At 52.2% G+C, this 16,888-nt stretch overlaps 1 protein-coding gene across 11 annotated transcripts in view; it reads right to left on the bottom strand.

Moving 5' to 3' along the window:
• Nucleotides 1-4,735: 4,735 nt before the first annotated feature.
• Nucleotides 4,736-16,888, bottom strand: part of PWWP2B (PWWP domain containing 2B) — a 16,878-nt gene continuing 4,725 nt past the window's right edge. The window contains exons 3-6 of one of the 11 annotated variants that reach the window (XR_005630102.1): nt 15,347-16,888; nt 13,290-14,697; nt 11,178-11,269; nt 4,736-5,246 (exon numbers count right to left, since the gene is read on the bottom strand). Coding sequence is in view for 3 of the 11 variants with exons in the window: in XM_039731375.1 (XP_039587309.1) it covers nt 15,365-16,888 (1,524 nt within the window). In the remaining 8 variants the exon portion in view is untranslated. Of the gene's footprint in view, nt 5,247-10,592; nt 11,639-13,289; nt 14,698-15,346 lie in introns of those variants that run through there. The other 10 variants (XR_005630106.1, XR_005630107.1, XR_005630104.1 and 7 more) reach the window with 10 other exon arrangements.

Genomic DNA, 16,888 nt, shown 5'->3' with positions numbered 1-16,888 from the left:
CTACAGGGGTGGAACCCTCACTGTGCCCGTGTGGGGCTCAGGGCTGCACCCTCACTGTGCCCTGTGCCCTGTGGGGCTCAGGGCTGGCACCCTCACTCCAGGTCCCACTGGCCAGGGCAGCCCTGCCCGTCCCCACCAGCCCTGCTGCCCAGCCCAAACCTCTCCAGCAGGAGAGCCACCTTGGCCTTCAGCAGCCACCACACGTGCCGAGTGACCTGGTGTCACCATCCCCCTGCCAGCTTTGCCAGCAGCAGCAGCACAGCCCCATTCCAGCCAAGGGTGTGCCAGTGTCTCCCCTGCCTCGCCTGGCAAGCCCCTGGGACACTCCTTCACCCAACGGGGGCAAAAGCACACAGGAGGATGCTGCATTTCAGGGGATTCGGCCCCAGCAGGTTTCCCTGCTCCAGGCTGGACACCGGAGATCTGACACAGAGGGAGCTGAGCCCTGGGCAGCAGCCCCAGCCCTGGCACGCCGGGCCCCTCGGCACCAGTGCTTTGTGCCCTGTGCCCCCTGCATGCACTGCAGGTGGCCTGCAGCGTTGCTGCAGCGGCACCAGGGACTTGCAGGAGGAGAAGCAGCCCCTGCCCTGCTGCACAGGCAGCTCGGCTGCCCTCAGCATTCCCTGTTCCAGCTTCCAGCCGCATTGGGCCTCGCTTATCAGAGCCAAATGCTCCAGGTTTTGCTGGCTAATGCAAACCAGCTTGCACGTTATGTGCTCTCCCTCAGAAATCTGCTTTAAAACAACTTGCCCAACTTTGTGTTTTATGAGATGCACTTCAGAAAAAAAGAGTTTAGGAGAAAGGAAATATTTTCCATACACAGACTTTCGACTGGATTAAAGCAAGCTGCCCTTTAATGGTGCTCGCCTGAGCCGCCCTGGATGGGTGGGCACCCCTGCCTCACTCCCTGCAGTGCCCAGGAACATCCCCTGTGCCCAGGCTGGCCCTGCTGTGCAGCCAGAGCTCAGGGTCAGGCACAGACACACGGATCAGCTGCAGGCAGAGCGGGGCTCCCAGCAGCCTCTGGCTGGAGCCCGGCGGGACGCAGGCAGGGATGGACAGGGCAGGATGAGGGCAGCCAGGGCAGTCACAGCCATGGCCCAGGCGCCCTGGCTCGGGCTCCTGCCGAGGGATGAGAAAGGCGTGGGGCAGGGCACCCCAGGTCCCACCTGGCTGCTGGTGCTGGAGGTCACTCCCTGGTCCAACACCAGAGCCATAAACCCTGAGACATGGAGAAAAACACACTGAGGCTGCTTGGAACTCCTCTGCTACAGAAGGAATAAAGAAATGGACAGTATATAATCTGAAGATCTAGTAAAACAAGAAAATTCCCACATTCCAGAAGAGCAGGTTTCCTCTTTTGCCAGCATAAAGCTATTTTCACATTTAAAGCTCCATTTCCTCATGAAGGAACACTTCGGCCTCAGGAAGGATTACTGCAGTGAGGCTACAGCCAGGTGAGCAGGACAGATCAATGCAAAATGCTTCCCAGGATCCCTGGGCAGTGCCCAAAGAGGGAACAGAGAACAGAAACCTTGAAGCTGGAAGAGAGGCAAGAGGAGAAGCTTTATGGAAACATCACAGGTTAAAACAAGCAGATGCTATGACGGTTTGCCCAGCACGATTCCAAAATTTGATCTATAGATTTAGAACATTAGCAAAAAGCCTTATTACAAAAAATCCTGATAGGTTTGAATAATGGCGAGGGGCTTTGGACAAGGGCCTGGAGGGGCAGGACAGGGGGGAATGGCTTCATACTGACAGAGCCAGGGTCAGGTGGGACACGGGAAATTCTGCCCTGTGAGGGAGGGGAGGCCCTGGCAAAGGTTCCAGGCCAAGCTGGGTGGGACTTGCAGCAGCCTGGTCTAGAGGAAGGGGGCAGGGTGTGGGACTGGATGGGAACACAGAGAATGCTGTAGGCCACTCACTATTCCTGAACATTACATTCAGGTTTTTAGCCCAATGCAGCTTTTACTCTGACAGAGTAAAAGACTGAATTAAGCCATTCCAACCTCACATTATTAAAAGTGATATTTAGAATCTTCCACATTAGGTTTTTTAAACCAGTTAAGAAATGAACCATCACTGTACTCTTGGCTTATGCATTTGCACTTGCTGAGAAATTATTTTCATTTATCTGCATAATGGCCAAGGCAAAGAAGCAATTTGCTATGAGATTCATCCTTTCAGCCTTGCCAGAACCTGAGTCATCTTTTCACCGAGGAGCAGTGGGGCAGCTCTGGCAGCCCCCACAGCTGGGCTGTGGTTTGGTGCTGTGTAAGGCTGGGGTTTGACCCACCTCTGGCACTGAGCTGCTGAGTCCTAGCAGGGTCTGTGTCCCCTGCACTCCGCTGCCTCCCAAGCACCATTTTCTGTTACCATGTTTGTACTCGATCTGTCTGTGTCAGAGCTTAGTAAAGAGTCAAAAATCCAGTGACTCACCTGCAGCACTGGAATGTCACTCCTCTTTTTTATTCATTAAGCTGTCAGACCAATGGGCATCACAAGGGACACAGGAAAAACAAGGAGACCTGTCACACCAATTTTCAGTGCTCTCTGGAGAAGGGTTCCTGGCACAAAGGGCAGCAAACCAGCTTTGGAAACTCCCGCCTGCTGGCACTGGCATTTCCCCTCCGCTCTCAGCAGCAGAGCCCGGGGCAGGAACAGCCCATTGTTTGCTCTCCACAGGGCACAGCAATGTCAGGAATGTCACACACCCAGGTGCAAGGACAGCAGGACCCCTGCCTGCCACAGCAGCCTGCAGGGGAGGACAGGGAAGGTTTCTGGCACGGACACAGGCACTCAGTCCCCACCAGCCCGCAGGAGCAGAGTGCTGCCCGAGGGCACGAGCTGCCAGTGCCAATCTGTGCCCATCCACGGGCAGGGGGCAAGGCCAGCAGCTCCCACCGTGCTGTGACACAGCTGGCAGGGCTTTACTGCAGAGACAGTGGGAAAAGCTGGACATCCCCTGAAACAACTCCAGCCCGGGGACCGCTCCAGCATTACAGCATGGCCACCAGCCCTGAGCAAACCCTCCCAAGCCATCTCATGACCCAAGCCCAGAGAAAATCAGTGGCCCCACGTGTGAGGTATCACACAGTTCCCTCACACCCAGCAGAGACTGAACAGCTGCTCTGAAGAACGCTCCTGCCTGCTCATGGGACCCAAGTGCCATGGGATGCCTGCTCAGGAGCGTGGCCAGCACTCACCTACTGTCCTTGGCACCTCCTTCAACCTTGGAGCAGCCTTTCCACACGAGTGATGGAGCAGCCCTTCACTGGAGATGGGAGCAGACAAGTGCTTTTCCTGGGAGTAGTGAGGAGCAGGGTCCTGGTTATTCTTGTTTGCCTTTTAAAATTATTTTTTAAGTGAACAGAAGGCTGCTTGTACCTCCCTGCAGCTCCCTGCTGTAATGCTACAGCCAAACGCTTGGCAGCACTTTTGGGCAGGAATTTTGTACAATGCACAACTGTGTGAGCAGAAAACACAAAAACCACCTCACAGCCATCAGGTCAGCCCAGGCCCAGCTCGAGAAGATGCTAGAAAAACCTCACAAAGAGCCCCTGAGGCCAGACAGGCAGGAGCTAAGAAAGGCAGGGCTGTTCCTCCTGCAGCAGGAGCACTCCCAGCGCAGGAGCACCTCTGCCAGCCTGGGTAAACACCCACTGCACAAGGGCTTCACACAAGGTGCAGAACACATCTCCCGCTAGATACTGCTGTCCTTCTCGCACTTATTTTTGGAAAACAGGAAGCTCATTGATTTGTTTGCAGAGGTGACCAAAATGGGCCTTGGGAAACAGCTGTCCTGGTTCAACGTCTCCTGTTCCACACCGCAGCCTTCCCGCTGCTCCGAGGGATGCAGATTTCCCTGTGAGTGCTGGGCTGAGGCTCAGCAGAAGGGCTTTGGGGCTGAGCTCTCTTTGTGACACTTTGCTGCTGAAACGGGAAGCTCTGACCTCTCCTGCTGACATTCAGAGACCGCAGTCTGAACCAGCACAACCAGGAAAAGATGAGCCTGTGATTTCCGACCCGCTCGCTCTAACTCAGCCAGAGTTCATCCCCGTGTTTGCTGCAGCAGATCCAGCTGACAGGAGCAGGAGCAGTGCAGAGATCCTGCAGCTCCAAGGCAACCTCCCACAGCCAGACAACACTGTACTGAGCAGCGACACTGAACTGTTCTCTCCAGCACCAGAAGCAACAGATCACCTCAAATTAATGTCTCTGGACTGAGGGAATCCAAGGAAAGGGTAGACTAACACAAACCCAAAAAATGAACGGATACAGTTCTAAAATCCTGTCCATACGTCACTTCAGTTTGTGAACCATTTGAATTTGGCAAAAAAAGCTGTTTGGTTGCTGGTTTAGAATTGTGCATCACCTCTTGGTCATGGGTAAGGAGGGGATCCTTCTGTCCAACATGTTCAAAGGGCCTTAAATCACACTCACGGAGTGTGAACATACAACTTGATGCACATATGCATGTTCATGTTCAGTTCAGAACATGGATTCCCCCCATGGCTGGAGCCAGCAGCTCAGCACCAACCCTGCGTGCAGCAAGGGCAGGCCCAGGCTGGCTGTGCTGCTCCTCCAGGTGACTTGGGAAAGCACAGGGGTAGGAGCCAAGGACATCCAAGTCCCCAGCACTGCTTGTTCATATACCTGGAACCACTGATTCTCCTGCTCTGCAGTAAACAACAGGACAAAGCTTTAACATGCAATGAGAGCCACACTGTTGTGCGTTGCACATCTTCCAAGGTTTAATAGACACAAAGTGAGTCCATTGTACTTAAGACACTACAATGATTTCATTCTATTGCATGTCCTGACCCAGTTACATTTCTCAGGGTACAGTATTGAATAAAAGTTCGGTAGGTTTAAAATTAACAAGTGTGTGAAATCTGTAAGTAAAATAAGCAGCAGCAATAATCTGGGGAATTTTATCAAGAATAGCTAACTTTTAAGTAATAAATACATTCTGAGTTGTGGTTTTTGCTGTTCTCCTAGTCCACTGCTGTCCAACAGGTCAAACTCTCGTTCTAGGGTAAGATATCCTTCAGCCCTCCCTGCCTCACACCAGAAGAGCCTCCCAGCTCCGCGTCCCGGTGCGCGTCGCCCGTCCCGGCGGCACGCGGAGCACTCTGCCCAGGAGCCTCGTCCTGAGCCGTGCCCGCTTCTCCTGGGAGCACGTCCCGGCGTTACAGACTCGGTGACCCGCTAGGAGAACAGCTGTGCTCGTCTTCTGTTACCTTGAAGAAAGCCAGAGAGGGAGAGGTTACTGTGGCAGAGCGGCAAGGCACACGCTGCGGCTTCCTCTAAATATAGCCAGGAATTCTCTGCTCCCAGCTGCCCAGCAGGCACTACCGGCAGCGGCTGCAGCTTGGGAAGAAAGCTGTCAGGCTAACAAACCCAAAGTAAGAGTGGGATTTTCCCCAAGACCAGCATGATATGAATTAATTTCAGTGATGATAATAAATCTCCAGTCTGGCTTAAAGACTCTGGAGTCCCTGTTCGGGTGGGTTACTGTAGGTTAATCCGCCACAAGTCCCCACGGAGCACGCCACGTGAAGAACATCTGCCTCCACTTTCCGAACACAATCTACAAAATAGGATTATTCTCCCCTTGAGAGCAGCCGTGCAGAAGCTTTTCTAAGTACCTGCAAGTGCTCAAGCTGCCGACTGTGGCTGCAGTGCCTGACTGCAGTAACCCTGCTGCAGTGCCCCAGCTGCAGTGCCCTGGCTGCAGTAACCCAGCTGCAGTAACCCAGCTGCAGTAATCTGGCTGCAGTAACCCAGCTGCAGTGCCCAGCTGCAGTGCCCAGCTTCAGTAACCCAGCTGCAGTAACCAGCTGCAGTAACCCAGCTGCAGTGCCCCAGCTGCAGTGCCCAGCTGCAGTGCCCAGATGCAGTAACCCAGCTGCAGTGCCCAGCTGCAGTGCCCCAGCCAGACCAACCACATCACCTCCAGGTGAGTTGGAAGTGCAGGCAACAGCAGCTTGGATCTGTGCTCCTGACACACAGCATTAGCACCACAGAAGAGCAGACCAGAAACCCTCAAACCACCCCCAGCTGAGGTCTGTGACTTACAGAGCACAATGAACCAAGAACACCAAACACAGGAAGAGGATCACAGCTCAAAGCTGCTGACATGGCAGCAGCACTGCTTCTGCAGGCAGGGGACCCAAAGTGACACTGATTCACTCAGACTCAGCACCCAGAATGATCCTCAGCACTGCCAACACAATGCAGAATGCAAAGAGCTGATTCAATACCCAGGAACATCTGTCCCAAAAGCTGTATTCCAGAGAAGGGCTGCAATCAGGTTTCACACACTCAGTATTTGGCAGAAACTGGGAGGTCTCACTCCAGGGCTCTATTACCTGCAGCCAACAGAGTATAAATTCATACCTAATCTTGCAGGAGAATCTATTTGTCCTCTGATGAACAGAGGGACTTTCAAGAACACTCAACAGTCTCACTTGCAGGCTTATCATGTTACACCTAGGAAAGCCTTCCTGAGCCCCAGGGACCTGGAACAATATCCCTCAAGTGGCTTTGAAAGCACTGACCCTTTAGAGACATTACAGAGTGAGAAGATCTTGTCTAAACAGGAAAAAATGCATTTCCTGGCTGAGGAGGTAACAGCAAGCCCTGGGGTGCCTGGATTCTTTGGGATTCCTCACTGGGAGGAAGAAAGAATCACACCAGAAGTACGATGCCAAACAGGTCCCAGGGAAGGGTCCTGCCACTGCCAGGGCAGACGGGGCTCCTCCATGGGGACAGGGACTGGGGCCAAACCTCAGCTGCCCCAGGAACTACCTGGGGGCAAATATCAGGGATTCTGTGGGAGCAGAAAGCTGGGGCACCAGCAACAGAGCAAGCAGCTTTAAAACAGCTGGATGCTCCTCAGCTTGGAACGCTGGAACCTCGGCATGCAGCTCAGCCCTGGGCCTGGATGGGCACCTGTACCTGCAGAGCTCTGCCGCCAGGCTTGAGGGGCACGGCCACCACAGCCAGGGAGAGCCCTGGTGCCTGGGCACACAGGAGCTCTCATGTGTCCAAGAGGGGCATGGACAGAGCCCTGGTGCCTGTGCACACACAGGAGCTCTCATGTGTCCAAGAGGGGCATGGACAGAGCCCTGGTGCCTGTGCACACACAGGAGCTCTCATGTGTCCAAGAGGGGCATGGACAGAGCCCTGGTGCCTGTGCACACACAGGAGCTCTCATGTGTCCAAGAGGGGCATGGACAGAGCCCTGGTGCCTGTGCACACACAGGAGCTCTCATGTGTCCAAGAGGGGCATGGACAGAGCCCTGGTGCGTGTGCACACAGGAGCTCTCATGTGTCCAAGAGGGGCATGGACACCCCATGACAGAGCCCTGGTGCCTGGGCACACAGGAGCTCTCATGTGTCCAAGAGGGGCATGGACAGAGCCCTGGTGTCTGTGCACACACAGGAGCTCTCATGTGTCCAAGAGGGGCATGGACACCCCATGACAGAGCCCTGGTGCCTGTGCACACAGGAGCTCTCATGTGTCCAAGAGGGGCATGGACACCCCATGACAGAGCCCTGGTGCCTCTGCACACACAGGAGCTCTCATGTGTCCAAGAGGGGCATGGACACCCCATGACAGAGCCCTGGTGTCTGTGCACACAGGAGCTCTCATGTGTCCAAGAGGAGCTGCACAGTGACAGCCCCTCGTACGTTCTCACTTCATCCCTGGAAAGCTTCAGAAATTTAAGTTTTAAAATCCACTTCCAGCATGGAGCAGCAGCTGATGCTGCTGCCTTGGCCCATGTGTAACTAACACAACACCTGTGGGCTGACTCAGGACAGCCTGGGTGTCCAAAAGAGAGCCAAGGCAGCTTCCCTGAACCCATTACTTGTTCATAATTTTAAAAAATGAAGTTTTGCATCAAATAAAGCCATTAATAAATCCAGATTGAGCAGCAGCAGCAGAGTGCAGAAGACAATTTATCTTTGGAGGTTGCAGCACCCCAAGTGTGCCCAAGCAGCTTATTCTGAGGATTATTTTCTAATCATAAAGCAATTAACAGCAGGCTGTAATTGAGCATCACCAAATCAATGTTTCTCCTGCCATCTCTCCCCGGGGGAAATGCAGAGGCTGCTGCTGGCAGCCAGCTGGTAAAGTTCCTTCCTTCCTTCCTTCCCATGCCTTCCTCTCACAGGAGGAAGGAAAGGGTGGCAGCTGGGATCCCCACCTCTGGCCCACTGGATAGGTTTTGGAACTGCCTCCAGCCCTCAAGGCACCAGAATCCAGCTGACTTGAGCAGGCTGGCAGCTACGCTCTCCAACACTGGGGCTCTCAAAGTCCATCATCCAAGCATTCCTATGACAAATCCTGCACTGAGGGTTTCTGCCTTTGGAGAGGACTCCTTTCCACATGAGTAAATGGCTCAGGTTATTGGCGTGCATCAAAACAGAGCAAGTCATCATGCACAAGGCAAGTCAAACTAGTAATTTGCTACAATTCCTTTCTTCAGCTGCAGAGAGCACACAGGAAATGTACTTCATAAAGAAACCCAGGCTGGCTGATCCTGCACTAGCACGGACTACTGCAGATGAAACAGCAACTGGTAGTCAGTGAAGGCATTCACTCCTTTAGAAAGTCATCAGCTCAATGGGAAGAGCTTCATTGCCATCTGCCCAGCTCCCTGCCAGAGCCAGAGGGCAGTGACAGGCCAGGAGGACACAGCTAATGGGGGCAGCAACAGGCTCATGTGGCACAGCTCTGGCACAGGGAGCCTCCCATCAGCTGAGGGCACCTTCACCTGCACGGGCATCCGCAGGGAGAGGAACCCTTCTGCTGCCCACAGCTCCTCGGGCTGGGCAGGAGCCACAGCCCTCGGGCACCACAGGGACCCTGTCACACCTGGCAGGGTCCTGCTGCTCCTGCTCGGTCACAGAAAGCCCTGGAGAGGCAGGAGAGCACTCCAGCTGACTGAAGAGCTGCAGCCGTGGGGCACAGGGCTGTGGATAGGATGGGCACAAGCCCTCCAGGAGCTGAGGCATTAAGTCCCATCTGTGCCCTTGCTCCGGACACCAGAAGCCTATTTCAGCTGCACGTAATCTCAGGATGTGCAGAGTTCATTATCTGCCTAATGCACAGCCCATGTGCTCTGTACAGGTAGAGACAGCACACAGAACAGCTGCAGCAAGCAGATTTAAATAAAATAAACCAGGTCCCATGTGGTGGTATAACCCCATGCAGCAGCCAAGAACCTCTCAGCTGCAGGCTCCCTCCCCCAGCAGCAAAATCAGAGAGAGAACTGGAAGCACAAAAGCTGAGTTTTATCACAACTCATGAGCTGAGATAGACCACTTAATGGGGAAGACAAAAGCTGCACACACAAACAAAGCAAAACAAGAAATTAAATCCCTGCTTCCATGGGCAGTCAGGTGTTCAGCCACCCCCAAGAGAACAAGGCCCTGTGACATCTAACTGACTTGGGAAAACAAATATCACCCCAAATGTCCCCCCTTCCTCCTTCTTCCCCCCACTTTATATACTAAGTATGATATCATATGGACTGGAATAGCCCCATGGCCAGTTGGGGTCACCTGTCCTGGCTGTGTCCCCTCCCAGCCTCCCACACACCCTCAGCCCCCTCCCCAGCATGGCTGTATGAGGGGCAGGAACAGCCTTGGCTCTGTGCAAGTCCTGTGCAGCAATAACAAAAACATCTCTATTTTATCAACCCTGTGTTCAGCACAAACCCAAAACACATCCCCAAACCAATCACTGTGAAGAAAGCTAATTGTAGCCTGGCCAAAACCAGCACATCCCAGCCCGTGCTCATCTAGCCTTACAGCTGAGCAGCTCTGTAAGCCTTACAGGCAGGAGCAGAGCTCACTCAGCCACACACTCCTGCTCACCTTGATGCCAGACCGCTGATGGCAACCTATGGATAAAACAGAACACATCAAGGCTGGAAAACAGCAGCTTGTATGTTTTTCAACATTAAGAGCCATCACATCAATTTCTGGGATCAAAGTCCTACCTTTCACACCTGAACATGAAAATGAGAAATTTTCAATTGTTCAACACCAGGCTGGATGTGGCTTGCAGCAGCCTGGGATAGTGGAAGGTGTCCCTGGCCATGGCAGGGGTGGAACAAAACGATCTTTAAGGCATCTTCTAATGCAAACCAGTCTGTGATTGTACAGTTTGTGTCACCCATTGTGTCAGGCAGCTGCACGTGCCATTAGCAGTGCAGGGCTGCTGTGTGAAGATCCCGTTTGTTCCTCACCTGCAGAGCACAGACACCCTTCCCTACACAGAGCTACCACCACGTTTCCCAAAATCCCCCATTCCTCTTTGGCCCAAAGTAGCCTTTCTGTAAGTGCACCTTGGAGGTGCTCAGTGCTGTACAAATACCTGCTTAAGCACCACAGGGGCAGGACGAGCTCCGAGCCCTGCCTGGGAGACCAGAGAAGTCCCTTGGGTGCCCCTTGGCTCCCATCCTGCTGCTCTCCATGCTTGCTGGGAAAAGGTGAATTGTAGCTGCAATTCGGACACCTCCACTTGAGTTCAAACACCAAACAAGTAAATAAACACAATTCAGGAAAACATACACAAATTCTGTTTTTACTTTATTTGTAAGTTCTCAGAGTAAACAATTTCCAGGTTCTTTGTCCACACATCTCTCCCATTTCCTGCCCTGAGACCCTGGCACAGCCCTCGATGCTGTGTGGATGGACCCTCCAGGCAGTGGGGGCACTGTGGGCTGGTGACACTGCTGGGGACACCCACCTGCCCTGCCACTGTGGGCACGCTTGGCAGCACTGGCACTTGCAGACCCTCAGGCCCGGAGCAGCTCGCTGCTCCCAAGGGAGCTGCTAAGCCCTTGGGGGGATCCAGTCTCCTCCAGCAGCTGAAGTTACAGCTCTGAAAGCCGATCGCATTCCCGGCACCGGCGCGGCGCAGGTGCAGTTAGAAATAGCACAATGTATGGCCCAGTGGCATTTCCACAGAATTTCCTGGGAGCAGGGTGGATGGAGAGGGGCCACGGCTGGCAGCACAGGGTAGCCCCTGGGCACAAAGGGCAAGCGCTTTTGGAACGGGCAGTTCAGCAGGATGGCACCTGAGGTGCAGCTCCAACCATCAGCGCTGGGCACACAAAAATGCAGCACAGTCTATTCTGGACTTGCTCTCCCACCTTGTATTAGCATGCAGAGACGCTGACTTCCAAGCAGGAAGACTGTGAAACAGTAATTAAGTTGGATGCCTGGTTTTAGTGGACCGAAGAATCTGGAAAGCAGGACAAGAAAAATCTCAAGCATTCATCTTCTGCACTGAAATACTCCATGTGCTCAGGCAGGTGTTAGAAAATACAGCTATGGAGGGATTTATGCTGTTTCACAAACTGTGGGCAGCAGCACTGGCTGGACAGACACACAGAGCCCTGAACACCTTTGAAGGTGAAGTCACAACGTGATACTCCAGGTTTTACATTAGTGGTTTCTATAGACAGTGAGCATGCAGCCAGCCCAGAGTTTGCTGCACACAGCAGCAGTGTGATAGATGGCTTGATGTACTGACACTGAGGTCTATTAAACTCATAGCAGTTAAAATGAAAGCCTTCAACATCTGCAAGTTTAATGGTTCCACAGTCACAGCCTGGGGACAGAGGAGAGAGGGGAAGAATAAAGGATTTGCCAAACTGAAAAAGCAAAGGACTATCTATCTTGTAAACTTGTTTCATGCAGAGATGTGGATGAAAACCTACCAGCAGTTTTTACGAGAGGTTCACTGCATGTCTCTGTGTAGGGAGAGGGCATCTGCCACGAGGAGCTGCTCAGGAGGATCACAGAGCAGCAGATCCAGCCCTGCCAAGGGCCTGTCCCTGCAGGCACACCCTCCCCACACAGCAGGGCTGGAGCAACACGTGTTCCTTGTAAAGCCCCTGATCCCACCACACGAAGCAGTCCTGGTGCAGGGAAGGGGGGCCTTTGGAAGCACAGGTCTCACTCCCTCCTGTGCCTCCGCCCAAGGCACAGCTGGAGCAGCAGCCACAGCCCATTCCCAATAAAACCTGAGTGACAGCAGCCCAAGGTCCTGGCTCCCCCTTCCTGGGAGCTTTCCTTAAGGGAGAGACAAACATCTTCACTCCAAGCCAGGGGCAACTGCTATCCTTGTGCCTTGAGCTGGCTCCTTGGTGTCACACACCAGCGAAGCTACAGAGCAGCCCCAGAAGATGCTGAGTGGACATGTCTCTCCTGGCACTACTCTAAACCAAGTCTTACAAGTTTCAGTTCTACAGGCTGCTATTCTGCCTCTTGTTTTTCCAGAAACTTGTTTTACTTAATTAAAACCCTGTCATTACCTGACTAGTACTTTCCTTGCAAAGAAACCCTAAGGACAAAGCAGTAACAACAAGGAGTGATCCTACCAGCTCTTCCAAATCAAACCAAGCTAAAAGAAAAAAAAATCCAATTTTTCCAGTTTTGTGCATCCACAAATGATCTGCAGTGTTTGTACATTTTTCCAGTAACTACCCTCTGCAGAACACATCACATGCCAGAAGACAAAGTTTCACAATAGAAAGTATCACCAGTGACAAACATCTGCTGTGGCCAGGATTAGCATGAGCAGTGTCAGTGTTGAAGCCACTTCATGGACTCCTTCTGATGACAAAAACCTTTGTGCCACTGCTGGTGAAGCCCCAGCATGATGGATTTTATACTGTTCCCATGCAGTATCACCAGGTTACCCAGAGCAGCTGGGGCTGCCCCTGGATCCCTGGCAGTGCCCAAGGCCAGGCTGGACACTGGGGCTGGAGCACCTGGGACAGGGGAAGGTGTCCCTGCCGTGTCAGGGGATGGAATGAGATGCACTTCAGGGTCCCTTCCAGCCAAAACCCTTTCATGCCATCCTTCAGGAAAGGACAGTGAATGAACAGCTGAAGGAAACACTTCAGTTCTACCTTGTGGAAAATCAAGGAAAGCAACAAAATTCAATGCTCCTGCAAGGAGAGAATTAGGTACAGACAATTCTCTGAATAATGAGCAGTTTTATAAGTGATGTACCAAAACTCCAGACATGCTGCTCTAATTGGGAAATTAGGTAAATGTGACATGTGGAACACAGGCAGTTGTGTAGTTCTACTTTTCTAGTTTTGCAGTGCTTTATCCAACAGTCATGTTGTCTTCAGCCTGGCAGACTGTGCTGGCAGCTCAGCTCAGACATGTAAGGCAGGAAATCCCCTGGAAAGCCAGCTGAAGCGGGCCAACAAGACAGTGATATCTGCTAAATGTATATACCCACATACACATACAGAGGTTTGGCTGAAGAGCACAGAGGGAAGGAAAGTTTTGGCCTAATCCAGGCTATCCCATCCCATCCATCATTTTCTTATGCACATGTTGTCCAGATGTTCTTCTTTCCCCCCGTTCACAGACCTGCTGTGTACCTGTAGCTCAGGTCCCATCGTGTCTCAGGAGCAAGGGCTCTTCTCCTCCTCGAGGCCCTGCCCTGCAGCCTGTGCCCCATCGTGGCCAGCTCCTGCTGGGGCCAGCAGCCAGCGTTCTCTGGGGGCCAGCATGCAGGGGAAAGCCTCCTCCCCTTCTGACTTCCAGCTCCGGGCTCGGGACTCCTCCTGGCCACAGCTTTCCCTCTCCCCAGGGACTGACAGGCACAGCCAGTCTGTCTGATCTGAGCACTAGGTGCTTCCTCCAGTTGCCCCTTCTCCTGCAGCTGGGCCATGCCGGCCATCCAGGACCCACAAGGGCAAGGACAGATGTCAGGAACGATGGTGACATTCCTCACCTTTGTCCCAAACTGCTCACACACACAGTGAAGAGAGCTCAGAAGACGAAGTTTGCTGCTCCTTTAACCAGAGCACTGTCCAGACAGGAGCCATGGATTGGCCAGGACTCTTCCACTGGCAAGGACAGTACATTCTGGGCAGCAGGTTTATTTATACTCCTGATCTAGCTAATAGGAATTTGGGTCCAATCCAAACACTCTTGATATAATAAAGTCCTTAGCCAGAGTTAAGCAGCAGTCGTATGGGCAAGATGATGAGGGAAGCTGAAATGTTGCTGCTGTGGTTGTCCAGACACCCTGAGTACACAGCATGAATATGTCATGCCCTGGTTAGTTGCTCCAGCCAGGCTTGCTGAGATGGAGTCATAACCCAAGCAAAGCAAGTCCTTCATCACACTCAAGCAAGGGGCTAAGTCCCATGACAAGGGTATGAAAAAAATCCCATTTTCCCATCAGGACTACATGAGCACTGACAGTCCCAGTCCCACTGCATTATGACAGCTCAGATAATGAAGAAAGTCCAGAGGAGCAGCACTGGCTTGCTCACACAGAGTCCTTCAAGCATGAAACAGAGCACAGCATTCAGGGGACAACATAACAATCCCCTCTGCATAAAGCATGGTCTTTGACACAAGGCCCAGTGATACCTCCGTTTTTTGACAAAAAAAAAGTTAATCCCACCCTTATCTAATACCATCACAGCTGAGGTCTTGTCTGGACAGTGATGACTGAAAGGTTGTGAAACGACTGCAGGTTTCATCCAAGTCACTGGATTTTCCCATGAACTTGTATTCCCAGTCATGCCACATCCTGTATTTTTTGGTACCAGATTTTCATCCCAGGCAGACTGTTTGATGCGAAAGGGAAATCCATACATTACGAAGAATCAGCTCTCATGTTTCCATTCTCACCTAATGTCCTCATACAGATATAAAGCACAAAGGAATTTCATTTGATCCAGGTCATTCCCCAAAGAAACAGTGAACATTTAGGTACAAACCAAACCCCAAGTACTGTGAGAGATATTGAAATACTGTTCCACAAAGAGTTTTTGGTACAATCATTTTTGAGGAGCTGTAAAGGGCCTTCATAAGAAATCCAAACCAGAGGGATCAGAAGGAGGGGAGCAAAGGGATCCTAAACTGTTACAGATAACTGCTGGGCACCAACACATACATATGATAAATGTCATAATTCCAGTGAAAGTTTTAGTTCTTTGACCCAAGGAAACTGAAAGCCTAGGAACTGTTAGTCTTCCAGGCACACAGCTACAGGTTTATCAGTTCTTTGAAAGGCTGCTTCCTCACAGTGTCCTATTTGGCTTGCATTTCCCTCTGGAATAGGGGCTCCAATTCCCATGCTCCCCAAAAGTTTGGAATTAAGCTCCTCACCACCTCTGAAATTACCCCCACCAACTAACAGCCAAGCATGTAAATGTCACAATTGCCAATCTCAGATTCAATGGAAAAACAAATGCAAACAAACAGTGGAATACAGATTAAAAAAGCACCAGGCGGCTTTTCATGTTAAGCCTGTTAAGATAGTGTAGCAATCACTCACCTGATACTGGAGGCAAAGTTATGTCTCAAACTGTGTTAAGAGATCTCGTATTTCTGGAGTCAGGTGCTTGACTGCCTTCGCAGCTTCCGTGATCGCTTTCCGGTACATGCCCTTCTTCTTGCGATTAAACCTCAGTTTGAAAAACTCCGAGAAAGGAGAGAGTTTTGAAACAGATAAGAACGAGGTTGTTGGAGAACCAAACCACGACACTTTAGCTTCTCGCCACGATGGTTCCCCATTTTCCTTCTGGCTGAGGTTGATGTCAAGAACACGTGCGGGCCACCACGGAAACCCGTGAATTTTACCCCAGACAATATCCCCCACTGAAACAGTCCTTCCATCTTCTGTAACACATTTAGACACACTCTGGGTGTGCAGCCTGACTGTCAGTGGTGGCACGATTTTACGCTCATCTTTTGAAGATGAAGAGACGGAGGCATCATCACCAGGTAAAAAGTCACACAGTTCTGGTGATGTCACCTCTGAACTAGAAGACTTGGATTCATCTAGACTGTCATTGCTACACACCGATAAACTAGAAGAATCTGCTTTTCTTTTACGGTAATTCATGAGGAAAGCCAAGTTATCATGTCCATCTTTACCCTGGGGAAACCTTTTGAAGTCATCATCTTCACCTGAACTGCCTGAAGATATCTCAGCCAAACTTCTGTCGGTGGACTCATCATTGTAAAACGCTTCGGGATTGGACTCCCTGCTGTTCTGGAGGACATTGATTTCATCAATCAGTTCTGCCTTATAAATTGAAACACTCTGACCATCGTTGATGCGATGGGGCTTCAGCCGTATCTTTGGGGGTGGGACATCCACACTGGAATGCACTGGCCGTGTGAGCTTCAGTTTTGGAATGGAAGCAAGCTGGCTGCCTGCTGACTTGTCCATTAAACATTTGGTTTGTCGACACCGTTCAGAGTCCCTGCTCTCCTCTTGGTCCCCGGCTCCGTTCTGCAACGCTTGCTCCGGACAGAACGGTTTGACCGAGCCATGAACCCGGGAAGGGATTTTTACCACTTCACCCTTCCCTTGTGGAGTACTGTAGGATATTTTTATAACTGGCGTTCGATGCACCAGCTCCCCAGAAAACTTGTCATCCTCCCTCTTCTCTCTTTTGTTCCTTTTCTCCACGTAGTCAGAGTCGCTGTGCTTCTTCTGCTCCTTGTCCTGAATGCTCAGCTTCCTCCTGGTCTTGGCGTTCTGCCGCGGCGCGTTGGCATCCTCGGGGTTCAGCGTGTTCTTGCACTTCTCGCAGAGCACCTGCCTGGGCCGCAGCCTGATGGTGCTCATGATGAGCCTGCCCGGGTCCCTGTTGCGCGACAAGCGCCTCCTCGTCCTCTTTATAGTCCGTGGCGGCGGCTGCGGGACCCACTGGTTGTAGGTGTGCCGCAGCCACAGGGGCCGGGGGAACGGGGCTCCCTCGAAGTAGGGCGGGAAGGGCGGCAGGCTGCCCGGCGCCGGCAGCAGCGGCGGCACCGGCTCCTCCGCGCTGCCCTCGGCAGGCTGGGCGCCCGCGGGCCGCGGCTGCGG

Source organism: Passer montanus, unplaced genomic scaffold (genome assembly GCF_014805655.1).
Source record: "Passer montanus isolate IOZ18808 unplaced genomic scaffold, ASM1480565v1 scaffold77, whole genome shotgun sequence".
NCBI lineage: Eukaryota > Metazoa > Chordata > Aves > Passeriformes > Passeridae > Passer > Passer montanus.
Note: the sequence above shows the minus strand (reverse complement) of the source record. Positions and strands in the feature narration are given on the sequence as shown.